The 27587-nt window shown below is 44.5% G+C and overlaps 2 protein-coding genes across 20 annotated transcripts in view; one reads left to right on the top strand and one right to left on the bottom strand.

The window, feature by feature from the left end:
* LOC126989925 (uncharacterized) lies at window positions 1-27585 on the top strand. 12 transcript variants are annotated; one of them, XR_007743885.1, is made up of 10 exons: window positions 265-434; window positions 6239-6292; window positions 7149-7244; window positions 9831-9970; window positions 10693-10890; window positions 11402-11504; window positions 11776-11873; window positions 14626-14728; window positions 19710-19771; window positions 26908-27046. XR_007743885.1 is itself a non-coding variant. In XM_050848528.1 (7 exons), exons 4-7 carry the CDS (start codon window positions 9897-9899, stop codon window positions 27075-27077), a joined length of 450 nt encoding a protein of 149 aa, XP_050704485.1. In that variant the 5' UTR covers window positions 265-434; window positions 6239-6292; window positions 7149-7244; window positions 9831-9896; the 3' UTR covers window positions 27078-27585. The 12 variants fall into 12 exon arrangements, 1 of the variants encoding a protein (XP_050704485.1); XR_007743878.1 differs by lacking the exon at window positions 11776-11873 and adding an exon at window positions 10347-10583 and having other exon boundaries at window positions 11328-11504; XR_007743879.1 differs by having other exon boundaries at window positions 266-434; window positions 11328-11504.
* LOC126989924 (PH domain-containing protein DDB_G0287875-like) overlaps window positions 26841-27587 on the bottom strand; it is a 55068-nt gene continuing 54321 nt past the window's right edge. For 5 of the 8 annotated variants that reach the window (XR_007743868.1, XR_007743871.1, XR_007743876.1 and 2 more), the window contains one exon: window positions 26841-26992. Coding sequence is in view for 2 of the 8 variants with exons in the window: in XM_050848526.1 (XP_050704483.1) it covers window position 26992 (1 nt within the window). In the remaining 6 variants the exon portion in view is untranslated. The remainder of the gene's footprint in view (window positions 26993-27587) is intronic. The other 3 variants (XR_007743870.1, XR_007743872.1, XR_007743873.1) reach the window with 1 other exon arrangement.

Genomic DNA, 27587 nt, shown 5'->3' with positions numbered 1-27587 from the left:
AGTAGTAGTAATAGTGGTAGTAGTGGTAGGTACCAATATTACCGGTACCAATGACTACGGAACCGGTACCTATTCTGAGTGGGCCTGCTATCTCCTATACATGGTACCGATAATTGCATACCGGTACCCAAACCAGAACCAATACGCCAATACTGGTTTTTATACTCCATTAATGGTTCCCAAACTAGAACCAACAATTCAATACCGGTATCAAAACACCAGCAGGTCCGATACCAAAACAAGTACCAATAATCTGTTATCGGTACCATTAAAACGAGTAGGCCTTCAAGATGGCTGCTTGGTAGACGAGTCAAAACGAAGCGGAGATTTATAAAGTGATTTCCTCGGTTTATTCATGGTGAAGGAGGCTGTTACTGTCTGCCTGGCACTTGGCACTCTTCACCGTTCTGCTTTCCGCCTGGAGTGCCACGGGGGTAAGCCTGGGCGGAGATATAGGCTGTTTTATAGGCCTGTGTGGCTGACATCCACCTTCTAATCCTGGCGGCCGTGTTTTAAGGCGTTTTTTTTGTCTTATAGGGATGTTTTATTTGTGGGGGGAAGGCTGTGGGCGTGGGGGGTGAATTCCAACCATGGGCGTGTGGCAGGGTGAGCATGGGGGGTGAATTCCAACCATGGGTGTGTGGCAGGGTGGGCATGGGGGGTGAATTCCAACCATGGGTGTGTGGCAGGGTGGGCATGGGGGGTGAATTCCAACCATGGGTGTGTGGCAGGGTGGGCATGGGGGGTGAATTCCAACCATGGGTGTGTGGCAGGGTGGGCATGGGGAGTGAATTCCAACCATGGGTGTGTGGCGGGGTGGGCATGGGGGTGAATTCCAACCATGTGTGTGTGGCGGGATGGGCATGGAGTGAATTCCAACCATGGGTGTGTGGCAGGGTGGGCATGAGGGGTGAATTCCAACCATTGGTGTGTGGCAGGGTGAACATGATGGGTGAATTCCAACCATGGGTGTGTGGCTGGGTGGGCATGGGGAGTGAATTCCAACCATGGGTGTGTGGCGGGGTGGGCATGGGGTGTGAATTCCAACCATGGGTGTGTGGCAGGGTGGGCATGGGGGGTGAATTCCAACCATGGGTGTGTGGTGGGGTGGGCATGGGGGGTGAATTCCAACCATGGGTGTGTGGCAGGGTGGGCATGGGGCGTGAATTCCAACCATGGGTGTGTGGTGGGGTGGGCATGGGGAGTGAATTCCAACCATGGGTGTGTGGCAGGGTGGGCATGGGGAGTGAATTCCAACCATGGGTGTGTGGCAGGGTGAGCATGGGGGGTGAATTCCAACTATGGGTGTGTGGCAGGGTGGGCTTGGGGGTGAATTCCAACCATGGTGTGTGTGGCAGGTGGGCATGGGGAGTGAATTCCAACCATGGGTGTGTTGTGGGGTGGGCATGGGGAGTGAATTCCAACCATGGGTGTGTGGCAGGGTGGGCATGGGGGGTGAATTCCAACCATGGGTGTGTGGCAGGGTGGGCAGGGGGTGAATTCCAACCATGGGTGTGTGGCAGGGTGGGCATGGGGTGAATTCCAACCATGGGTGTGTGTGGGGTGGGCATGGGGTGAATTCCAACCATGGGTGTGTGGCAGGGTGGGCATGGGGTGAATTCCAACCATGGGTGTGTGTGGGGTGGGCATGGGGTGAATTCCAACCATGGGTGTGTGGCAGGGTGGGCATGGGGGGTGAATTCCAACCATGGGTGTGTGGTGGGGTGGGCATGGGGGGTGAATTCCAACCATGGGTGTGTGGAACGTGGGGAGGGCATGGGGGTGAATTCCAACCATGGGTGTGTGGCAGGGTGGGCATGGGGTGAATTCCAACCATGGGTGTGTGGCAGGTTGGGCATGGGGGGTGAATTCCAACCATGGGTGTGGGGGGGTGGGCATGGGGAGTGAATTCCAACCATGGGTGTGTGGCAGGGTGGGCATGGGGGGTGAATTCCAACCATGGGTGTGTGGCGGGGTGGGCATGGGGGTGAATTCCAACCATGGGTGTGTGGCAGGGTGGGCATGGGGGGTGAATTCCAACCATGGGTGTGTGGCAGGATGGGCATGGGGAGTGAATTCCAACCATGGGTGTGTGGCAGGGACGGCATGGCGGGTGAATTCCAACCATGGGTGTGTGGCAGGGTGGGCATGGGGGGTGAATTCCAACCATGGGTGTGTGGCAGGATGGGCATGGGGAGTGAATTCCAACATGGGTGTGTGGCAGGGTGGGCATGGGGGGTGAATTCCAACCATGGGTGTGTGGCAGGGTGGGCATGGGGGGTGAATTCCAACCATGGGTGTGTGGCAGGATGGGCATGGGGAGTGAATTCCAACATGGGTGTGTGGCAGGGTGGGCATGGGGGGTGAATTCCAACCATGGGTGTGTGGCAGGGTGGGCATGGGGGGTGAATTCCAACCATGGGTGTGTGGCAGGGTGGGCCCCCTCTCTCTCTCGCATCACTTACTTACCTTACATTCCTTCCTCTCTCTCTCTCTCTCTCTCTCTCTCTCTCTCTCTCTCTCTCTTTCCTTCCTCTCACGGCCTTTGGGAGTGCGGGGAATACAGCGGCAAACAGGAAATGCATTTCAAACACACAGTTTTTGTTATGTGGGTTGAAAAATACCCTAGATGTAGGGAAATTCTTTACATTTACCTCGATGTAGGGAAACTCTTTACATTTACCTAGATGTAGGGAAATTCTTTACATTTACCTAGATGTAGGGAAACTCTTTACATTTACCTAGATGTAGGAAAATTCCTTACATTCAGCCATTGTTTGCCACGTATGGAAACCACGCAATATCACTCAGTCTCCATAGAAGAGGGAGTGAAGTCCCCAACCATTGTTGTCTCATTACCCTGCATGCTCTCCACACCTCCTTTACCCCATTTTGCTTAGGCTTACATAACTGCTTTGTAGCCCATACTTAAAAAAAATGTGTCGATATATTTGTATGTGGTATATTATGCAGGGAACTGTTGACTAAAAGGACGGATTCAGCGGCCCTCGTCTAAAGCCTAATGCAATGTCTAGAATTATACATTGATTTTTTTTTGGGGGGGGCCACCTTTGTCTGCTGATTACCCCACAAAAAAGACCAAATTACCCCACTCTGGGGTAATTTACCCCAGACCCCTGCGGGGCCCATTACAAGGTTACATAAAGTTAGGTTTGAGTAGTTTAAATATATTTGAGGGATTCTTTGCCACATATGGACACATCGCAATTTCACTCAGTGTCCATAGAAAAGGGGGGGTGGAGAGGGGTGAAGCCCCCCCATTATAAGGTTAGGTAAAGTTAGGGTGGAGTAGTTTAGAGATATTTGAGGAATTTTTTGCCACGTACGGAAATCTCGCACTTTCACTCAGTCTTTATTGCAGAGAGGGGGCCGAGAGGGGTGAAGCCCCCCAGTTAGAAGGTCATGTAAAGTTAGGTTGGAGTAGTTTGAATGGTATATCTTGGGAATAGCGGCTCCTAGTGGGTGCGCGTTTAGGGCACGGTGTGGTGGTAATTACAACATTTCCAGCGCCTACGACGAGGTTTTGACAAGCGGACAGGCGTGTTTATGTCACAAGGGTGTATATTTCCACGCCGGCCTCACGATTTCTTCCAAGTCGATGGGCGATGAGACTGCAAGCTCCAGGGTGAAGAAAGGGAAGAGCCTGCGTGGAAATATACACCCTTGTGACATAAACACGCCTGTCCGCTCGTCAAAACCAGTTGTACGTGCTGGAAATGTAATTACCACCACACAGTGCCCTAAAAGCGCACCCGCTAGGAGCCGCTATTCCCAAGATTTACCGTTTGAATATATTAGAGGGATTTTTTGCCACGTTCAGAAACCTTGTTACTTAACTCAGTGTTTATAGCAGAGGGGGGGTTGAGAGGGGTGAAGCCCCCCGTTGGAAGGTTATGTAAGGTTTGGTTTGAGTAGTTTAAATATATTTGAGGGATTTTTTGCCACATACGGAAACCTCGCAATTTCACTCATTGTCCATAGAAGAGGGGGGGGTCGAGAGGGGTGAAGCCCCCGTTAGAAGGTTATGTAAGGTTAGGTAGGGTAGTATAACCTGGTAGCAACGACGGGCCAAATTTGTGGCTTTACCGTGTAGCAGCGACGGGCCAAATTTGTGGCTTTACCGTGTAGCAGCGACGGGCCAAATTTGTGCCATGATATAAACCCCCAAAATAGATGATACATAAACTGATCACAAATGCTTTGATATATACGTATTATGAAATGGTTTGTATGAGGGGTGATTTTTTCTCATTCTTCTCGCTTGGAGGGACCATTAAGAAACATGATCCCTGCTGCTACCGGGTTAAGTATATTCATGGAATTTTTTGCCACGTACGGTGCTGTGTTTGTGGCCTAACAGCATTTGGTTACTGGTCACAGCACCAGTGCACACCTGTAATAGGTGTAGCTTGTAGTAACTGGTTATATCCCATCCTCGTGAACGTGTCCGTGGTGTCAGTCTGGAGGATACGCGTGGAGGCACTTAATATTTATTGACAACTCTACATTGCTCCTTGAGGCTCAGCGCCCTCGTCTGAGAGGAATCCTCTCCAAGCTACATACATGTAGCTCAAACTTACAATACAATCCTTTTGCAGAAGCATACAAAACTATAAAGGTATTAAATCTCCTATAAGGGATTTGGATTCCCTGTTATTATAGAGTTACTTTTTGGGGTGCCTACAAAGAAAACTTAACAGTAATGTATAACTTATAAATACTTCTTACTCTATTCTTAATCTACTTACGTATCAAACGGAAACTGCGCAATTTCACTCAGTCTTTATAGCAAAGGGTGGTCGAGAGGGGTGAAGCCCCCAATTAAAAGGTTATGTAAGGTTAGGTTGGAGTAGTTTGAATATATTTGAGGGATATTTTGCTATGTACGAAAACCACGCAATTTCACTCAGTGTCCAAAGAAGAGGGGGGGGGGGGGTCGAAAGGGGTGAAGCCCCCCATTATAAGGTTATGTAAAGTTAGGTTGGAATAGTTTAAATATATTCAAGGGATTTTTTGCCACGTACAGAAACACGCAATTTCACTCAGTGTCCTTAGCAGAGTGTTTTTACCAAGTACAGCTTGATCTTGGCGAGTCAGTGCCTTGACCCAGTGTTATATGTGTTCTCAATAGTATGCCATTTTAAATTTGCTCCTGTGTTTACAAAACTTTACCATATACAGTATAGTAATTCCTATGTGGCCAATTAAGTGGGTCTCAGTTTTTGTCTTTAAGCTTACATACGGTAGCAGTGATGGGCCAAATTTGTGTCTTTACCGTGTAGCAGTGACGGGCCAAATTTGTGGCTTTACCATGTAGCAGTGACAGGCTAAATTTGTGGCTTTCCCGTGTAGCAGTGACCGGCCAAATTTGTGACTTTACCATGTAGCAGTGACGGGCTAAATTTGTGGCTTTACCGTGTAGCAGTGACGGGCCAAATTTGTGTCTTTACCATGTAACAGTGACGGGCTAAATTTGTGGCTTTACCGTGTAGCAGTGACGGGCCAAATTTGTGTCTTTACCATGTAGCAGTGACGGGCTAAATTTGTGGCTTTACCGTGTAGCACCGACGGGCCAAATTTGTGGCTTTACCATGTGGCAGCGACGGGCCAAATTTGTGCCATGATATAAACCCCTCAAAATAGATGATACATAAACTGATCACAAATGCTTTGATATATATTATGAAGTGCTTTGTGTGAGTGATGGTTTTTTCTCATTTTTCTCACTTAGAGGGACCAATAAGAAACATGATCCCGGGTTAAGAATACAATTTGTTGACAAGGAATCTATATTGTTCTTGGTTTAGAATGATATAATTTATCAGAAATTGGTAGCCTCATTTTGTACCCTTGATATCAATTCCAGTACTAGTGAAGTAGCTAGTATCAGAGTCCAGCTAAGCCAGTGCTCCTTCCTCATCCAGAATAACATTAGATTAGTGTATTGTATCCACAGACACTTTCCTCCCCAGTGTTGTTACCTTTAATTTGTTCTTCGTGGGTGTCTTTAATATTCCATCTCGTATAATGTTTAGTACTTTCTCCATAAATGGAATGGTAGTGACTTTCGTCTGTTGAATGCTAACGTAGGTGATCTTTCAGTAAATTAGCAACGATCAAGTTTTTTATCCATCAACTTGAAGCAACCAATTTACCAATCATTTGTTGTGTTCTTCATTGAACTCACTGAACTTGCTCCTCTTCTTGCATTTTGCAGCCAACAGTGAGTGCCGGGCAGCTGACGGTGGACCTGGTAATTACCTGTGAGAAGGTGAGGCAGTATCTGAAGCACACACACACACACACACACACACACACACACACACACACATGCATGCAAGCATACACTTAGCTTGAGACATTCCATGTACCTTCTGTGGTGAACTCACACCTTTGCCCTGTCTTCACACATGACTTGTTAATATCATGCTTTAAACCCATTATTGGTCTAATGTTTTAGTTAGCCCTTGGATGTAAGGCAAGTCTTGCTCAGCTCAGTGACATTGCACTGAAGAATGAGGCTTGTCCCTTGTTTGCTTGTGTCTCATACTCCATAAATCAGGAACTTGAGAAGCTGATTCCAGTCTTGTCTCAGGTGACTGAGTTCCTTGAGGGTTGATCCTTCACTGGTGACTTTGTGGTGTAAAAATTGTGATTAATTTGATTGTCGTGAAATGCAAGGTTCATAATCAAGTCACTGGAGATGATTGTTAGCAAGATAGTCGATACTTTAGTTTTTAATGGAGAAAAGATTGAAGGACAGTGTAATTTAACGGTAAAGGTTGTATCAAATGTAACACAAATACCCTGATATAAGTTTTCAATTGAGGGAAAGCTTGTAAAATTCTCAGACTTGAATGAAGAATGAGTATGAATGTTTCAATGGGTGATCTTTCCCTTGCCCTAGATCATGAGATGTTATTTTTGTCTCCAAGGATCTGTTCCCATGCCTTTGGCCTTCTAATGTACCTATATTTGCATGTCATTCTGTCCCCAGCAGTACAAAACAAGAGTGGCAAATATGATATGATGGAGATGTGACACCAACAACAGTAGAAGAGAGAGTGTTATGTTAGATTAAAGATAATGGAAGTATGGTGCCAGTAACTGTGTTTTGTGCCCAACAGGTGGGCACCACCCAGCCCCTCTGACCGCAGCAGCAAAGACCAGTGCCATGTCTTGCCTGCCCAGTCCCTTGCTGTCATGCAGACCCCCTCATAGAAGTGAGTGGTGTGGCCTTTACATATGTGACTCTAGCTGTGTATGCCTTTGCCAGTCTGTCATATCTCTAAATACATTCAGTTATCAATATATCTGTCTGTCATATCTTTAAATACATTCAGTTATCAATATATCTGTGTCATATCTTTAAATACATTCAGTTATCAATATATCTGTCTGTCATATCTTTAAATACATTCAGTTATCAATATATCTGTCTGTCATATCTTTAAATACATTCAGTTATCAATATATCTGTCTGTCATATCTTTAAATACATTCAGTTATCAATATATCTGTCTTTTGCCAGTATGTCATATCTCTAAATACATTATTATCAATATATCTGTCTGTCATATCTCTAAATACATTCAGTTATCAATATATCTGTCTTTTGCCAGTCTGTCATATCTCTAATAAATACATTCAGTTATCAATATATCTATCTTTTGCTAGTCTGTCATATTTCTAATAAATACATTCAGTTATCAATATATCTGTCTGCCAGTCTGTCATATCTCTAATAAATACATTCAGTTATCAATATATCTATCTTTTGCTAGTCTGTCATATTTCTAATAAATACATTCAGTTATCATCAATATATCTATCTATATCTGTCTTTGCAGGAAAAAAAACCTGGAATATAAAAAACACTCTCTTGGGGGGTTATTGAGTTTTATTGTTTTTTGTTTTTTATTTTAATTATGTTAAAATGTAAATGAGTTGAAAGAATCCATTACAAAGTGTTGGACTGGACTCTCCATTTCCCGGAGTAATGGTGGGAAGGCCAAAAGTCCGGGCAGGAATATACTTGTCTGGCACCCTGGGTCTGGCAGTGCCACACACCCGAGCACCACATTTAAGAAAAATTAACTAAAACAAGTTATTTGAAAACTTCCAATACATGTCAACCATGGACAGTGACACCAAGTGTCTGCAATTTTTTTTCAGCTCCAGGTGCTTAAGCACACTGTACTACTGTGAAGTATTTCCAATGAATGTTTTTCTATAAGAATTTAATAATGAAGAAACTAAATGATAATCATAAGCAGCAGTTGATACCTGTGAACAGTGTCAGCAGCAGCAATGCAGTGTTTGCTGTGTTCTCTGCGGCCATTACAGGTGGTCCTCAAGTTTGGAGGTATGCAACCTACCTCACACCTACGACAACCAGGCCAATAATATTAGTAATATGTCATTAAGCAATGAGGTGACATTTTAAATATCCTGCCATGGAGTGACTTGTTTACTCATTGTTCCTGCACCCCTACAGCCCACCACTGCCCTCATGTGCTGGCAGGAGGGAGGATGGGGGGTTGGTTGGGCCAGCCCTCCCAATCATTCCCCTCCATTGCCTGTGGCACTCAAGCTGTAAGCACTACTCATGATACTCTACCTATAGTTTATAGACCTACAGTCTGCTATACAAGCATAGATCCAGCAGCTGCTGGTCTGCTAGGCATGTGAGGCGAGCAAGGGTGGAGTGAGTCTACCCAATTAACTCCACACTACAAGTCTCAGTTGTGTTGGGTTCACCTGTTAGCCCACACAGGTGAGGAGAGAGCCAGCCTAGATAGTCAATCAGCTGGGTACAGCCAAAATGCCATTCCAGAACAACAGCTCCCTCATAAAATTTCTGCACGTAATATAAAGTTGCACAATGTGTGAACTTGATTCCCTATGAACATAATGTTTCTTACTTGCAAATGTAAGGTCAAAGCATGGCTGCATGAGACAACAATATACTGATATGTCCAGGCGGCAGAAACTGACCAGGGGACGGAATCTGATGGACTTGTTTTGATGCCCGGACTGGGTCAGGAAAGGCTGAACACAGCCGGGCACATGTCTTGAGGACCCAAGATTTTGTCTACTGGGAAATCCAATATCTAGGAAATTGAGGTTCAAGTGTGATTTAGAGTGAAAAGATTATTATAAAGTGAAGAGCACACACACGATCCAAGGTGCAGGTTGGTCTGTGTTAATTTATACTCTTCAGAAAATGACCTTTTGGTTCTCTAAACATGACTATTATTACCAATTTTGACTGATTTATTTTTGAATATGAAGAATAAAAATGATAAAAACAAAAATACAAAAAGTCAGTAAAACCCAACATAAGGCGGTGGGTTGGGCTTAAAAGGAAGGATCATTCCCAAGCTTGTTTATATCAACACATCAGCCAGAACATAGACTCGGGAGGCCACCAACATATACATAAATTAAAAGAAAACATGTTCTTTTAGGGAAATTTTAACTGATTTGATTTTTTTTATGGGGGGGAAGGGGGAGGGGGGTGTTATGCAAACCTGAGTATTTTTCTGTCCATCTCTGTCTATCGATATCAATCTATGGCGGTATATTTAATTATGTTCTTCATGTATCCATCTATCTGTGTATCGATGAATGAATGCATCCATTTATATTATTTTTGTATCTGTATCCATTGTGCAACCATTTTTACTAGTACAAGAGCTTCTCTACTCTATGAACATTACCTTTCTCAAGCCATTTTGTTCACTGGAAAGCCTCACTCACCATGTTTAACCCTTTCAAATGAAGCTGCTTTTTACTCTTCTCTCCAGAGTGAGCGACATAACCTCCTGACTGAGCTGGTCCAGGAGGTGGTGGTCCTGCAATGCCTATGAGCAATGGGACAACAACCAAATCCCTGGCCACAGCTGCGCTACCTCACCTCCCACACAACAGAGGAGGACGTGCTAGTGTGAGTGTCCAGTGTAGAAGCATAATTAATTTTCTTCCTGTTTGTAAGGAAAGAGAACAACCAAGTGCCAAATCATCAAAAAGGAAGATAAAGTTGAATTGTCACAACATGCTCCCGAACAGACAGGAGGAATTGCCAAAGAATCGTTACACATTAAAGTTCCAGACATGTTGATGCTTCCATCCTGAGAGGGTGTAAGCTATAAGAGAAACAATAGTAAGAAGGCTGGTCCAGGGTTTACTGATGAAGGTGCTGATCAGTAGTACCATGAACAGCACGGGTGATTTTGTCTGGAAAGTTGCGTGTGAGTTGGTCAGGTCACAGCCAAACTAGTCTTTCGTACCTGTTTCCTTAGTGCCATTTCCATGTCTTTCAGAGTGTCAATAAGTATCAGGACAACAAAATGGGATGTCTGGTGCCTGACGGGACAGCTTGGTGGGGTAACAAGAGGCGTGATGCGTCTACCTCCCTTCAAAGCATCTCTGCATTGCTTTAAGAATATTCTGCAAGTTTAAAGCTGATGAAGGAAGACGTACAGCAGCTATAGTCACCATACACTAGGCTGAAGCCCCTGTCCATAGCTAAGGGAGCTGATTGCTTAGATGAAAGGAGGGTAAGCCTTGGTGAGGGAGGGGGCAGGGCATCTGGAGCAATTCAATATGCAAAGTTTGAGTGTCTGGTGCAGTAGTAAGAAGCATGATGTCTGTTTCCTCCACTCACAGCTCACTTGGGGCCTTGGAGCTGGAGAACACAAAGAAAGAACAAACAACAGCAGACCTGATGGTTCTTACGAGGCTGTTTGTGACAAGCTACACTAACTATCTAATCAAAGGTGGAAGATGAAGGACAGCAAGATGAAGAAGCGTCTCTCAGCCCTTCCTCTCGGGTGCCGGCTTTGTCAAACTCTTCATGGAAATTTGGTACGTAGTAGTAGGGCTCATGTTAGCTGGTGATGCAGGGGATGAAAAGTGTGGTGTGTAAGACATGCTTCACACCTTGTATGTTGACTGGTTGAAGGCCAACAAGTGGAAGAATACCTGACCTAGCCATTGCTTCCTTCAGATATGAGCCTTTCCATATGACAGGTTTTCCTTTTCCTGTACAGATATTTTGAATTAGTTTTCTCTGATTGGTTTCAGAATATCCTTAACAACAAAAGTCACCAAAATTATATGCTCCTGCAGTGTTGGGTCACTATTAGATGCACAAGAGTGTACTGAAGGTCTAACATGTGTGTGTAAGCTTACTTGAGGTGCTGTGTACATACACAATAGTAAATTTTGGGGAAAAAATCATTATTTTGGGATATATTATTACTGAATAATCTACTCTGCTATTCTCCTGCCCTCTGACTCAGCACTGACCTCATCATGGCAGAGACTGGGCATGCACAAGGCGACCCATTGTAGTAGCAGTGTTGTGTTCCCCCAGTGACCTGCCGACCACTGTGCTGCTCATCAAGTTTGTGGAGGAGGGAGACAGTGCGATGGGCACAGTCATGCTGCTCAACTTTCTCAATGCTTGGAAGGTCCAGGTGAGGTGGTAAACAGAAGCTTGGTCTTCCTCCTTCCATGCTCTTGTCAGCTGCTGTCTAGTTTTTCTTGGCTGAATTCTTCATAAACCAGTTTACTGTAAAAACTCTACTTATTTGTTTCGTAAAGTTGTATATTTTTACTTATTTGTTCAATATATATTTAAGGATTTATATGTTTCCTTTCACGGCTTGAATCAGGAATTGGGATAAAGACTAATTAAGAGAGTGATGGCACTATTCTTATAAGCTTTTTTTTTTTTTTTTTTTTAAGGGGCAAGCTGCAACATGGATGATGCCTTTTCTTGGAAAAGTATGTTTTGGAGCCCAACACCACAGAGGTTGCCAGGAGTGAAATTTTTATATTCAAAAGTGAGAAAGATTTTGTGTTTGCTCAGTTTTCAAGTAGCCACTGCACAGTGTTCACTTTCTTGCAGTGTTTAACCCTCAAACACATCCGGGGGTCGGATCGGACCCCACTATATTTTCTCAATGGTAACACAGCCGCCTCATTGACGCCAGACAGCTGTGATGTCTGATAGCTTTTCTGTTCTCTTTGATGTTATCGATGTTGTGTGCATGCAGCTCTCGCTCTTTCCGTGTCCAGTGTAGAAGCGATTGGTGCCCGTTTCGACCCCACGTATGTGTATACGTAATACAACGTTGTATTACGTGAGTCCACCCCCCCAAAAAAAATATCTATATATATCTATATATATATATATATATATATATATATATATATATCTATATATATATATATATATATATATATATATATATATATATATTATATATATTTATATATATAACGGGCGCTGACCGTTCAAAATGTACATTCCCAATAAGCCTACCAAGTATGGACTGAAACTTGTCCTTATAGCTGACAACACAAGGGAGTACCTATTGGGGCCAAAACCGTACTTGGGGAAGGGAGATCCACCAGCTCAAGGAAACCTGGGCCTGGGACACTGCCTGACGAAGGAGCTGACTCCGTAGACCATATCATAACACCAACAGGAACGTAGCTGTGGAGAACTGGTTCACCTCAGTTCCCCTTGCAATCCTTCATATCCACCGTCTGCAACATCCCCATTGATGTTCAGCGTCCTAATGGAGCAATGGAGCAGGCGGTGTTGTTCAATATCAGCTCCTGCATAGTACGGTGCAGGAAGTGTCCGCGGAATGATGTTAGGAAAAGCCGCAGTGTGTGCTTTACTTGTATAAGGAGGCTCTCTGCAAATTCCTCAAATGTAAGTAATAATTTTCTATGAATTTCAACTGTACTAATGTACATTTGTACAAAAATAATCCAAAGACTTTTTTTTTGCACTAATAAAATATCAACTTTTTTGATAGCTTGCCTCAGAACTAGCAGGGGTGCCAGAATGCTAGGGGTACATCAGCTGCATCCCACACTCCCAGGCTGTACTTGGGACACGCTACATGGGAGTACTTGCATGGGAGGGCCTGATACAAAATGTATTGTGAACAGGTGTATTATTTTTCATGAGTTTTGGAGATTTTGGGGGCTATCCAATCTAATACTTACTTATCAATCTTTACATATATTTGTTTCTCCAGAAACAGGATTAAGTTTGCCATTGCCCATGCTGCTTTTAGTTTGAATAAAATACAATTAGAAGTATTTTTTTCATTTTTTAAAAGTTGGGGTCCGCAAGGACCCCCGCATGTGTTGGTGTATAATTTAATAAGTTATGTGTTTAAGGGTTAAATATATTCAAGGGATTTTTTGCCACGTACAGAAACCACGCAATTTCACTCAGTCTTCATAGCAGGGTGGGGGTCGAGAGGGGTGAAGCCCCCCCACCCCATTAGAAGGCTATGTAAAGTTAGGTTGGAGTAGTTTAAATATATTGGACACACGGTGTAAGCTGTCAGAAATATGCAGCGCGGGACGTGTAACCGCAGTCAGTTGATTGTTAAGGAAAGTCCCGCCTGTCTGATGTGGTCTCTAGTTTTATGGATCAAACCTGTCAGTATGAAGTACATGTAACCATCACACTCTGAGAATCATCTATTCTCATCACTGCGTTTATACATCAGTGATAACTGATTGCTGTCCAGTCGAGTACAAAAGACAATACACGGATCAGTATAACACATTATAATACACCGTCAGGTGTCCGACTACTTGACGTACATACAAGTACAACATGTGGAGCACTATAACACGTAAGAACACAACTTCAACGGATCTTACACCGTCAGGGTCTATAAACACCTCGGGCTCTCGGTCGTTCATCCGCCTCAACGTCTTCCCTGCACCAACTTCCTTAACCGTCTGCCCTTTGCCTTCGTACTCGCCTCCCTCCTGTGTGGGACACACTCATGGCTCTGAACAAGGACGCCTTCAGATGACTGTAGGCCGGCCTGATGGATTTGGTGACCTCTCTCGCCGTACTGTCATAACATTCCCGACGACAAATGGCCTTTGCAGTAGTAAACCTCTCCCTTATTCCTTCCTCTCCACTCTTCCACCTCTCTCCTCATCTCTCTCCACTTCTCACCCTCTCTCATTTTCCTCTATTTCCTCACATCGCCAAACGGCGATAACAGGACGGGAAGCTTCCCTAAACTTTCGGGAGTAGGGAATTTTCCCCATTTTAGGGAGGGGGAGGCGGACCTCTTGTAAAGAATTACCTGCATTAGTTCAGTTTAGGTTATGACACGTTAGATTAGGTACCTAACCTGTCCGCTGCGATTGGCACGGATTTTTCCTTCACTGGTAGCCTGGTATCCTGGTATCCTGTACTACCAGGTCTTTCTCTGCCTCTGTGGTGGATAGTGGAGTGTTTCCCATGTGGTATTGGTGTGCTGGATATCCCTTCACTGGTAGCCTGGTAACATACACTCCCAGGTCTTTCTCTGCCTCTGTGGTGGATAGTGGAGTGTTTCCCATGTGGTATTGGTGTGCTGGATATCCCCTTCCAAGGTGCAGGACTTTACATTTTTCTTCCGTGAATTGTAGCAGGCACTTTTTGTTCCACTCCTGCAGCTTGGTGATGTATTCTTGTAGGAAATCAGCAGTCAAGGGGTTATGAACACCCAGATTCTTTATTTTTTCGGGGGCAAAGTTACTCCCAAGCTTCCCTTTCCGTAGGAGCCGTCCAGCTGCCCCGGAGAGCCCAGCGACCACACCCTGCAAGACAGCCTGCTCATCCTGGGACACACACAGCCTCACCCTTCAGGCAGGAGACTGACGGGTAGGTCACGCCTGGAGAGAGAGAGAGAGAGAGAGAGAGAGAGAAATAGTGAAGATGTGTAACAATTGGCTTTTGAAATAATGCATAATTCCCTTCCCTTCCCTTCCCTTCCCTTCCCTTCCCTTCCTTTCCCTCCCCTTACCTTCCTTTCCCTCCCCTTACCTTCCTTTTACCTCCCCTTACCTTCCTTTTACCTCCCCTTCCCCTCCCATCATTTCCCTTCCCATCCCTTCCCTTTCCTTCCTTTCCCTCCCCATCCTTTCCCTTCCCATCCCTTCCCTTCCCATCCCTTCCCTTCCCTTCCCTTCCCTTCCCTTCCCTTCCCTTCCTTTCCCTCCCCTTACCTTCCTTTTACCTCCCCTTTCCCTCCCATCATTTCCCTTCCCATCCCTTCCCTTCCCTTCCTTTCCCTCCCTATCCTTTCCCTTCCCATCCCTTCTCTTCCCATCCCTTCCCTTCCCATCCCTTCCTTCATCCTTCCTTCCCTTCCCTTCCCTTCCTTTCCTCCTCCCTTCCTTTCCCTCCTTCCTTCCCATCCTTTCCATCCCTTCCTTTCCCTTCCCATCCTTTCCCTTCCCATCCCTTCCCATCCCTTCCCTTCACTTCCTTTCCCTTCCCATCCCTTCCCTTCCTTTCCCTCCCCTTCCCTTCCCATACTTTCCCTTTCCATCCTTTCCCTTCCCATCCTTTCCCTTCCCATCCCTTCCCATCCCTTCCTTCCTTTCCCTTCCCATCCTTCCTTCCTTCCATCCCTTCCTTTCCTTCCCATCCTTCCCTTCCCTTCCTTCCTTTCCAGCCCCTCCTTCCCATCCCTTCCTTCCTTTCCTCCCATCCCTTCCCATCCTTTCCTTCCCATCCTTCCTTCCCATCCCTTCCCTTCCTTCCTTTCCCTTCCTTCTTTTCCCTCCTTCCTTTCCTTTCCCTCCTTCCCTTCCCATCCTTTCCTTCCCATCCTTTCCTTCCCTTCCCTTCCTTCCTTTCCCTTCCATCCTTCCCATCCCTTCCTTCCCTTCCTTTTCTTCCCATCCTCCTTCCTTCCCTTTTCCTCCCCATCCTTTCCCTTCCTATCCCTTCCTTCCATCCCTCCTTCCCATCACTTCCTTCCTTTCCTTCCTTCCTTTCCTCCTTCCTTTCCCTTCCTTCCTTCCTTTCCTCCTTCCCTTCCATCCTTTCCTTCCCATCCGTTCCTTCCCATCCCTTCCCATCCCTTTCCGTCCCTTCCCTTCCCTTTCCTTCCCTTCCCTTCCCTTCCCTTCCCTCCCTTTCCTTCCCTCCCCTTCCTTCCCATCCTTTCCCTTCCCATCCCTTCCCATCCTTTCCCTTCCCTTCCTTTCCCTTCCTATTCCTTCCCTTCTCTTCCCTTCCCTTCCCTTCCCATCCCTTCCCTTCCCTTTCCTTCCCATCCTTTCCCTTCCTTCCTTTCCAGCCCCCTCCTTCCCATCCCCTCCCCATCCCTTCCCATCCTTTCCTTCCCATCCCTTCCTTCCTTCCTTTCCCTTCCTTCCTCTCCCTCCTTCCTTTCCTTTCCCTCCCCTCCTTCCCATCCTTTCCCTTCCCATCCTTCCTTCCTTCCCTTCCCTTCCTTTCCTTCCCATCCTTTCCCTTCCTTCCTTCTTTTCCATCCCCTCCTTCCCATCCTTTCCTTCCCATCCCTTCCCTTCCTTCCTTTCCATCCCCCTCCTTCCCATCCTTTCCTTCCATTCCTTCCTTTCCTTCCCATCCTTTCCTTCCCATCCCTTCCTTCCCATCCCATCCCATCCTTTCCCTTCAATCCTTCCTTCCTTCCCATCCTTCCTTCCCTCCTTCCTTCCATCCCTTCCTTCCTTCCCTTCCTTCCTTCCTCCTTCCCATCCTTTCCTTCCTTCCCCCATCCCTTCCCATCCCATCCCATCCTTTTCCTTCCCATCCTTCCTTCCCATCCTTTCCTTCCCATCCATTCCCATCCTTCCTTCCTTCCATCCCTCCTTCCTTCCCATCCCTTCCCATCCATCCTTTCTCTTCCCATTCCTTCCTTCCCATCCCATACCTTTCCTTCCTTCCCATCCTTCCCATCCCATCCTTCATTTCCTTCCCTTCCTTCCCATCCTTCCTCCTTTCCCTTCCCATCCTTTCCTTCCCATCCCTTCCTTCCTTCCTTCATCCCATCCTTTCCCTTCCTTCCCATCCCTTCCTTCCTTCCCTTCCCCTTCCCTTCCCTTCCCATCCCATCCTTTCCCTTTCCTTCCCTTCCCATCCCATCCCTTCCCATCCCATCCCTTCATTTCCCTTCCCTAACCCTCTCTTCCCTTCAAAAACCTTCCCATCCCTTCCCTTCACTTTCCTTCTCTTCCCTTCCCTTCCCTTCCCTTCCCCTCCCATCCCTTCCCTTCCCATCCCTTCCTTTCCCTCTCCATCCCTTCTCTTCCCTTCCCATCCCTTCTCTTCCCATCCCCTCCCCTCCCATCCCTTCTCTTCCCTTCCCATCCCTTCTCTTCCCACCACTTTCCAATCCTTCCCATCCCTTTCCAATCCTTCCCATCCCTTCTCTGACACCCAGCATGGCTTCAGAAACAAGCGCTCCTGCCTAACGAATTTATTAGACTTCTTCCAAGGTATATATAAGAACTGGGATGCCCACACCCCCAGTGATGTTATATACCTGGACTTTCAGAAAACCTTCGACAAGGTACCGCACGAGCGACTCCTTAAGAAACTGCACTCGGCGGGCATTGGAGCCAATCTGATCGCGTGGATAAGAGATTGGCTCACCGACAGAAAACAAGGAGTACTACTCAACGGACAGCCTTCCGATTGGCTTCCAGTCAATATTGGAGTGCTTCAAGGGTCAGTGCTGGGACCCATCCTCTTTATCATATATATCAATGACCTAGAATCAGGACTGAAATCCACAATATCGAAATTTGCTGACGACACCAAGGTGAGTGGAGAGGCCCTCACAAAGACCGACTGCGAAATCATTCAGAAAGACCTCAATCACATTATAGAATGGTCGGAAAAATGTCAAATGTCTTCTAATGTTGACAAATGCAAAGTCATGCATATTGGATCCAGAAATAGTAACCACACATACATCATGAATGGGAAACCTCTGCAGGCGATGCAGGAGGAAAAGCCTACAACAAAGCCAACATTATGCTCGGGTTCATAGCGAGGAACTTCGAGTGTAAAACGCCAGACGTGATGCTATCCTTGTATAATTTCATGGTAAGACCGCACCTCGAGTATGCTGTACAGTTCTGGTCTCCTAATTACAGAAAGGACATTGCTTTACTGGAAAGGATTCAACGACGCGCAACAAAGATGATTCCAACCTTAAGGGCTCAACCGTACGAGGAACGACTCAAGCGACTCAATCTCTTTACATTGGAGAAAAGACGCCTACGAGGGGATATGATTCAAGTCTTCAATTACCTGAAAAAATTCAATAATGTCGATTACTCCAAATTCTTTGAACTGCAAACCAAACTAAGAACTAGAAATAACGGTTTACCCATTCAGTCAAGTCGATGTAACACAGACATTGGAAGGAGTTTCTTTTCAAACCGAGTCATCCGCCACTGGAACAATCTTCCCTCAGAAGTAGTAAATGCGAATACCATCAACTCCTTCAAATATAAAATCGACCGTCACTTTGCTGCGTCGGGAATAAACTGAATATTGAGGTGCTGTCATCTGCTCCTCAATATCGAGGTGCTTTCATCTGCTCCCCAATATCGAGGTGCTTTCATCTGCTCCCCAATATCGAGGTGCTGTTATCTGCTCCTCAATATCGAGGTGCTTTCATCTGCTCCTCAATATCGAGGTGCTTTCATCTGCTCCCCAATATCGAGGTGCTGTTATCTGCTCCCCAATATCGAGGTGCTTTCATCTGCTCCTCAATATCGAGGTGCTTTCATCTGCTCCCCAATATCGAGGTGCTGTTATCTGCTATCCAATATCGAGGTGCTTTCATCTGCTCCTCAATATCGAGGTGCTTTCATCTGCTCCCCAAGCCCCAAGTGGCAGTCGAGCAGGTTAAATCACACAAGCGGGCGACCTTATAATGAGCCAATAGGCTTTCTGATGCCTGCACTTCCATATTTCCATGTTTCCTTTTCTCTCCCTTTTTCTTCCCCTACTCTCTCGCCCTTCATTCCCCCTCTCTTATCTCCCTCCTCCTCCTCCCTCTTTCTTCCTGTCTTTCCCAGTTCCTGTTATTTATTCCCTAATGTTTCTTTCTCTCCCTTCTCGTTCTTCCCTTCTCCCTTTCCTTCTTTCTCTCCCTTCCTTTCCCTCATGCTCCCTTTCTCTCCCCTCTTTCTGTTTCCTCCTTTCTTTCCCTTTCCCTTTCTTTCTCTCTTCTCTCACCTCTATAGTCATTTTCTCTGTCCCTCCCTTCTTTCCCTCTTCCCTCACCTCTATAGTCATTTTCTCTGTCCCTCCCTTCTTTCCCTCTTCCCTCACCTCTATAGTCATTTTCTCTGTCCCTCCCTTCTTTCCCTTTCTTTCTCTCTTCCCTCACCTCTATAGTCATTTTCTCTGTCCCTCCCTTCTTTCCCTTTCTTTCTCTCTTCCCTCACCTCTATAGTCATTTTCTCTGTCCCTCCCCATTCTACTGGTTTTTGGGAACTTAAAATACAGTTTGATAGGTATTACATTATCAATAGCATCATCTTGTTGCATAAAAAAGAACTTGTACACTTTTTTGGGGAAATAATAGACATTTTCTCTTCCTGTTATTCAGCCCTCACTATGATGCCCTTAAGGCATTCAAGTCCTAGGCAGGAGGAAATAGCCAAGGCCTCCCAGCTGTTGATAAGTGTGCTGGGATATGTTACAAGAGTGAGGGTAGCATGGCAGGGAAGGACTTAGCCATGTTACAGCAGGGCTCAGGCTCAGGGTTTTAATGGTGCTGTTAGGATGTGAACAGAATGTACTATTGTTATGGCACCAAGGATCAGTGTTTACACAGTCCATTAATTCCTAACCTGATTTGTTGCAGGACGAGAACAACAACAACAACAACAAGAGGAGGGGGAGGAGGGTGGTACACAGGAGTGACTGGTGAGTGTTCATTTATCAATAATTTCCTTGTTCCTTCTTGTGTTCAGTTTATTCCTACAATAGTTTCTTTTATGATAAATTCTTTGCCTTCTTTTTTTCCCATGTTCACCTCCGTCTTCTTCCTGTCACATTACATGCTCCATTTTTTTTTCCATGTACAGCTCCGTCTTCTTCCTGTTACTTTCCACACTCCTCCGTCTGTCCCCCTCGTCTGGTATTGTTTCAGTGAACATTCCTTTTGTTTGTAGTGTGTGTGTGTGAGGTGGTGTGGCGTGGTGTGGGTCAGGTCACCTCCCCTAAGGGACAGGCAGGCCACACTAAGCACTGGCTCAGGAAATACAGGAAAACTCACTCCACACTTACCAGAACAGTACAACACACAAACAAAAGATTATTCTCACTATATAATTATTATAGTCCGTTTCATTCCCAGACCAGCACAGCTCACCTGAAAAAATATACATATACTTTCAATTCTAGCAAACACCTTAACCACTCAGAAAAAGCAGAGAGAAAGTAATTATGGTTTTAGGAACGTTACATAGTGCCATTGTCTCTTATTATGATGGAAAGAGGAATGAAATGTGAAGAGATCCAAGGTGTTGCTGTGTTGAAGGCACAGGCTGCCTGGCCCACTCCTCTTAAAAACACGCTTGCCATTCTCTGGAATGAAGGAGTTGGCTTCTCTTACTCTCAAAGTTAAATTTCAAGTTGAAAACACAATTTATAAGCATTTAAATGTAAATTTGATAGTATCGTTTGCGTTTACTACACCTCCGAGGCCATATGACCGTTTCCCAATGCCACAGAGTAGATGAACTGGGTTTTGATGGGTGGTTCTCCATTTCTTGGCACCGAGGTCATGTAAAACTATCACCACCATCACAAGACAGTTCATGGCCCATATTTATAAGCGTCTCTAGCTCCTATATAACTATTTTCAAGGCCACAGAATAGATTATCCTGATTTTCATGTGTGACTCTCCATTTCTTGGCACCGAGGCTGTGTAAAACCATCACCACCATCACAAAACAGTCCCGGCAAGTTCTAGGAGAGGCTTTTCAAACATCCATATTATAACTGTTAAAAATACCTTAAATTCAGTGAGAAATAATGCATACCAAAGACCAGGTTATAAATGTTTGTACCCTTTTTTTATTCCATGCCCAGAGGCAGGAGACTGTCAGTAGCAGGAGGGAGGGAGTTGACGACACAAAGAGCCTTGTGTGTGTGTGTGTGTGTGTGTGTGTGTGTGTGTGTGTGTGTGTGTATTTACCTAGTTGTGAAATACAGGAAAAGAACCGTACTAGGCTCGTGCTGTCCCGTCTCCATAATGCTTATTATCCAGTTTGGCTTTAAATTCATGAATTGTTTTTGCACACACAGTCTCCTTGTCAGTCCGTTCCATGTTGTTATGCTTCTGTATGGAAAACTGTATATCTTGGTGTCTCTCCTACAGTCGCTCTTCTTCAATTTCTTACCATTGCCTCTTGTCACACTTCTGTCACGTACCACTAGGTCTTCCCTGTCCAATTTCTCCAATCCCTCTTGTATCCTGTACAATGCTATTAGGTCCCCTCTCTCTCTTCTGCTCTCCAGTGTTGTTAGTCCTAATTTCTCCTGTCTTTCTTCATAAGTATGTTCTCTCAGAGTTTCCGGTAATTTAGTCGCTGCTTTTTTGTATTCTTTACAACTTTCTAGTTTTTTCTTCAATCTAGGTGACCACACTAATGCTGCATATTCCAGTCTTGGGCATATCATTGATGTTATTAGTTTCTTCACCATTTCTTCATCTAAATATGTAAATGCTACTTTTATGTTTCTAAGAAGATTGTATGTTTCCCCAGTTATCCGGTCTATGTTTTCCAAAGGATAACTTGTCTGTTATGATCACTCCCAAATCTTTTTCTTCAGTTTTTTTCATGATTCTTTCATTACTCAGAGAGTAGTTCCCCGATATTCGTCTGCTGCTCTTACCAAACTCCATCACGCTACACTTTTCTGTACTGAATGTCATTTCCCATTTGCGTGACCATTCGCTTATTCTGTCGAGATCTTGGCTCAGGGCTACACAGTCTTCTTCATTAGCCACCCTCCTCATTATTTTAGCATCATCAGCAAACATATTCATATAGCTTGTCACCCCTTTTGTCATGTCATTAATATAAGTTACAAACATAATCGGAGCCAGCACCGATCCTTGAGGGACTCCACTCGTCACTATCATCCAGCTTGATTTATTGTTCCTGATTACTGTTTTCATTTCTCTCTTCGTCAAAAAGTCCATAATCCAATCCAATATTGAACCACCCAGACCTCCAACATGATAAAGTTTCCATATAAATCGCTGGTGTGGTACTTTATCAAACGCCTTCGTTAAGTCCAGGTACACACAATCTGCCCAACCGTCTCTTTCCTGTACTATATCAATTACTCTTAAATAGAAGCTGATCAGATTACTTACACAAGACCGTCCTCCTCTGAATCAGAATTGGCTATTTGTTAATATACTGTTTTCTTCTAAATGCTCAACCCATCTGTTTTTTTTTTTATAATTTTCTCAAACATCTTTGCTACTACACTTGTTAATGACACTGGCCTATAGTTCAGCGGGTCTTCCTTACTTCCTCCTTTATGTATTGGGACGATGTTAGCCCTCTTCCAGTCTCTCGGTACCTTCCCTTGTGCTAGTGAGACATTAATCAAGTGTGTGTGTGTGTGTGTGTGTGTGTGTGTGTGTGTGTGTGTGTGTGTTTGTGTGTGTGTGTGTGTGTGTGTGACTCTCTCTCTCTCTCTCTCTCTCTCTCTCTCTCTCTCTCTCTCTCTCTCTCTCTCTCTCTCTCTCTCTCTCTCTCTCTCTCTCTCTCTCTCTCTCTCTCTCTCTCTCTCTCTCTCTCTCTCTCTCTCTCTCTCTCTCTCTCTCTCTCCCCTTCAGTGCACCAATCAATGATTTCCTGTTCTTGTGAGAGTGAGAGAGATCTCTCTCTCTCTCTCTCTCTCTCTCTCTCTCTCTCTCTCTCTCTCTCTCTCTCTCTCTCTCTCTCTCTCTCTCTCTCTCTCTCTCTCTCTCTCTCTCTCTCTCTCTCTCTCTCTCTTTTCAGGAATGCACTAATCAATGCTCTCCTGTTCTTGGAAGACAGAGAGAGAGAGAGAGAGAGAGAGAGAGGTTGATTCCCCTCCCACCCCCTCTATCTATCTATCTATCTGTGTGTGTGTGTGTGTGTGTGTGTAATCCTACCCCAAGGAAAGCCAAAATATTCAGGGATATGACCTGTGGAAATGCCTAAAACTCCTATGAAAGCCATATCAAATCTGTGTGTTTAGGTTCACGGTACAGAGGAAGGGTTAAACTACCACCAGGTGTCACAAAACTACCCCTGGAAATGCCAAAAACTCCTAGGAAAGCCTCATCAATACATATGTGTGTGTGTGTGTGACAGTGTTTGATAATATGAGCAGGCCCCTTCACCAGACCCCAGACGATGCAGGATCTTGCGGCAGTCTTTGAAGGTGGTGTGCCCGGTGCCTTACATTTGGTGATGAATAATCCAAGGGCACAGTAGTCTAGGAAGTCCTGCTGCGTCGCTCTAATCCCTGGAAAACTAATTACAACTGGAGATTTTGTGGCCTCCTTGTAGTCGATGGGTGTAATGACGACTCCCTCGTTCGTTATATTACCCTCGGCATAGCCAAAGGCACAGTCGCAGGCCATGTAACTATAATGGGTGGACATAGCATTGTTACAACACCATTTTTTATTGCCTTGGCCTAGTCTTCGGGCGTATGGACAACTCCCTTAGTTAGTTTTCCCTGGATGTTAGCGAAGGCAGAATTGTGGGCCGTGTACCGGGACCAGGTAGACATGGCTCCTACCCGGGGAGAGGACAGGTTTATCCATGGCCCTATAACATCTCCCTTGAAACCACCTTACTGTATTAATATCTGGGGCTATTACCATGCGGTTGGACCTCAGTGACGACAATAGTTAAAGACCGTCAGATGGCAGTGAAAAGTTTGACGCCACGTAAAACTCCAAGTGTATGATAACAAGTCTTTTGCCTAAACTCACAGGTAAACAAACAGTACCAAGGACATTGAGACTATCGCCGGTCACGCCACAAAGGTCTAGGTCAGAGGCTCGAAGGCTCTACCAACCTCCATGCAACGCTTATTTTAAAGCCAGGTAGCTACATCTGACAACACATCAACTGCAGCGCTGAGGTTGTCGGCAAAGGAAGCTTTCAAAGGACCCAATTTTACTCTTAAGTGCCATAATGTTAGGCTGACTGCACCACAGACTCTATTAAGGTGCTATCGTCAGGCCTAATTGCAGTCTCATTTTCTTTGAAGGCCTGGCTGGGTTCCTACCCCGGGTCAGTTTTGGGAGTGCATTCGGCTTCCCTGGAACGCAAACCCTTTCCATGCCCACCTGCCCGCTGCTTCTTCAATTTTGTCCCAGAGAAACACTCATCAGTACCATGGCCATTAGTGCCGTGAACGACTGTACTTGCCAGTGTTGTTACCCGCGGCACGGCTTGAGGAATGGACGGCGCAGCGTTTCCAAACTCCTGCGTGTCCCCCTTTGCACTCTGCCTTCGGATCTCCCTGGCGTTTTTACAATAGTCAGCGAAGTGACTGTTTCGCTTACAATAGAAACAGTTGAATTTAGGCTTTCCGGTGACGGATGCAACCACGGATGAAGTAGAAGCACTACCATTATCAATTTTATCATTATTCTGCTCCATATCAGCTACAGCGGGACACCCTGCTCCTTTCTCTTCAGCTTTGGTCTTGAGTTTGAGCAGGAAATCATGTAGTTGGTCATCGGGGTTGAAGACAAGAGATAAGGAACTCCTTCCACACTGGCCTTCCTTGCATTCCTGTCTAGTATATATTAGTGCCTTTCATCACTCGGCCTTGCTACCCAGTGCTAGAATCATTTTAGATATCAAAGGTGTTAGTCATTCACATTTATTCCAGTCAGGGGATATGTGGAAATTTTACTGGCTTGACCTGGGGTAGTTTACTGACTGGCCCTGGTGGTAACGTGATCCTTTTTCGGTGCCAAGAACTTACAGTTGATGAGAGGGGCAGAAACATCTGAGAGCACTGACCTCAGCTTATATTGAGTTATGGTGCCCCTGTTAGTCAGTCAGCTAGTTAATTACTTCATCCATTAGTTAGTTTATTAGTTCATTGAGTCATTAGTTAGTAAGCAGTCATCACCCATAGTTTGTTAATCAGTTACCTCATCCATTAGTTAGCTTATTAGTTCATTGAGTCATTAGTTAGTGAGCAGTCATCACACGTAGTTAATCAGTTAGTTCATTCGCTAGTTAGTTATGTATAGGTGTGAGTGTGTGTGTGAAGGCAGTGCTGTGATTATTAAATTATTTAGGCCGGCACGTAACAGCAGAGGTCATAATAATCCACATGATAATAATCTTTCTGTACATATTCTCATCAATAATTTTCTCATAATTTTGTTGATTTTTTCCTCTTGTCAACAAGGGTCTATACTGTACATTATGGGGTGAGCCAGACTGTGGTGACTCTTCCCTCCTGCTGTTCATCTTCTTCCTCCATTCTTCCTCAATCTCCACACCTTTTCCCTTCACGTATGTTTTCTCCCCTCCCTAAAATTCTCTCGTCTTCCTCAGTTTCCATATCGTCTCCTCCCTTTTATCTCTCCTCCTCCTCCTCTTTTCACTCAAGACATCCTTTTATCTCTTTCCCTCCATCATCCTCTCCTTTTCCTCCCTTTCCTCTCCCTTGAATTCATCCCTCCCTCCTCTCTCTTTGCATTCTTCCTTTTGCTCAGAATCTCTTTCTCTCTCTCTCTCTCTCTCTCTCCACCTATAATCCTTGCCTAGGTTCAATAATTTCTCTCCCTTTCGTCAGCCAAAAAAATCCTTCCCGCACTAATTTTTCCTCCTTACCTTCCTCCCTCCATGGCTTTCATTCTTCTTCCTCCTCCTCCTCCCTCCTCTTTCGTCGTCTTCCCCCTCCATCTCCGCTCTTCCTTTACGTATATTAATTTTTCCTTCTTCCTGTCGTTCCTTCTCTCCGTTTCCTCCAAACATCATCTTTCTCTCCTCCTCCTCCTTTCTCTTACCTCCCTCTCATTTTGTCCTCTCTTCCTCGTATGGTAGTCTGTCTCCATATATATCGGTTCCATGTTATTTCAGCCACTCAATTCCTCCTCAGTGCGTAATATTCATACAAGGCGTCTGGCCAGGATAGGGTTTAAGTGACCTGTTCTCGAGTATACTAAGGGTCGATTTCTTCCCCCAGAACACTTACAAGACTCCTGACCCCTTGCCTTTACCATATACAACGTCTCTAATGCCTATCTTAGTTGAATGTCTTGTAGTTTTTGTAATCTTTGCTTTGGCTAACATAGATTTCACCTTCTCTGTTCTGTTTTTGTAGACTTCTGTGTGTTGTTCAGGCTTCTCCCATTGATATATTTGTTTCATTTGTTGTTTTTTATTATTATTTAGAACTTTGTTTAAACGTCTATGCTCTCATTTTGACTCTTGTCTTTTGCTCTCTCTCTCCCCTAACAGTATCTTTCTCATTCCGACTTCTCTCTTTTGTTCTCTCTCCTTCAATCTCTTCCTTCTATTGACTCATCTTTTACTCCCTTATTAACTTCTCTTATTCTCTCCCTTTTTATATTTCTTTTACTCAGCATCTCAACTCTTCTTCATTATGACTCGCCTTTTACTCAATCAACTTTTTATCATTTTGATTCCTCTTCTGTTTGTTAAGAACTTTAAACATTTTACCTATATATATATATATATATATATATATATATATATATATATATATATATATATATATATATATATATATATATATATATATATATATATATATATATATACATTTTTTTTTCTCATTTTGTCAAAAAAATGCAAAATAAGCCATAAAAATACTCTAAGTCCATTTTACTTAAAAGACTCTCCGGAGATAAACTACTTTGGTGTCTGCAAAATAATAATTATAAAATTTTTCGTCAATTATTTATTTAATAAACAGAGCTTTAAACACATCACAACTGAGCACATTTCCTTCAATATGAGGCCGATTCTGCATGAACCTGACATCTTGTTCTTTCTCCTTCCAGAGTGTGTGGTGTGTCGCTTGCAGAGACAGCACAGGCGGACCACGACGCCCAAACCTTCAGGAGATGTTCGTTCAGCCGTTCGATTCTGCCGAGGGAAAGAAGTCATGTTAGTCAACTCTGATGACTTGTACATCTCTGTGGACTCTACTCTGCTAGGGACTGTTTTGTAAGCCAGTCACAGAAGATGTGAACTGTATCTGTACTATGAAGTCTTATAAATAAAGTTATGGGCCACACCTATGACTTTATCTTAACCAAAAATACAATCTGGCTATCTCCGGACGCTTTTAGAGGTAAAATTGACTTAGGTACATTTTTCAAGCATTAACAGCAATTTTTTGTACATTTTTCAAGCATTAACAGCAATTTTTTGTCATTTTCAAGCTACTTTTGAGCCATAAACTGATATTTTGAACATTTTAAAAGCTAATTCTATTTATATTAAAGGGAGAAACAAATTTTTAAACGGCATAAAACTACTTGTATAAAGTAAATATAGATTAATACAAGGGAATAAACATGAGAAATACTAGAGAAGACAAAGGGAACTTAAAGAGAATGACAAGAGATTGCATACATAAAGAGCTCAAAAGTTATAGGAAAAGCAATGGAAGTTAAGAGAAAACATATGAAATAAAAGCCATAAAAACAAGACTTCTGAAAAATGAGAACTCAAAGAC

Source organism: Eriocheir sinensis, unplaced genomic scaffold (genome assembly GCF_024679095.1).
Source record: "Eriocheir sinensis breed Jianghai 21 unplaced genomic scaffold, ASM2467909v1 Scaffold138, whole genome shotgun sequence".
Lineage (NCBI taxonomy): Eukaryota > Metazoa > Arthropoda > Malacostraca > Decapoda > Varunidae > Eriocheir > Eriocheir sinensis.
This window is presented reverse-complemented; position numbering and strand designations above follow the sequence as displayed.

Excerpts from the sequence above, each read along its gene's own strand:
- LOC126989925 (XM_050848528.1), top strand. The coding sequence starts at position 9,897 with ATGGGACAACAACCAAATCCCTGGCCACAGCTGCGCTACCTCACCTCC. Across the intron at positions 9,971-11,401 it reads ACAGAGGAGGACGTGCTAGT|TGACCTGCCGACCACTGTGC; the intron begins GTGAGTGTCCAG and ends GTGTTCCCCCAG. Across the intron at positions 11,505-14,625 it reads TCAATGCTTGGAAGGTCCAG|GAGCCGTCCAGCTGCCCCGG; the intron begins GTGAGGTGGTAA and ends CCCTTTCCGTAG.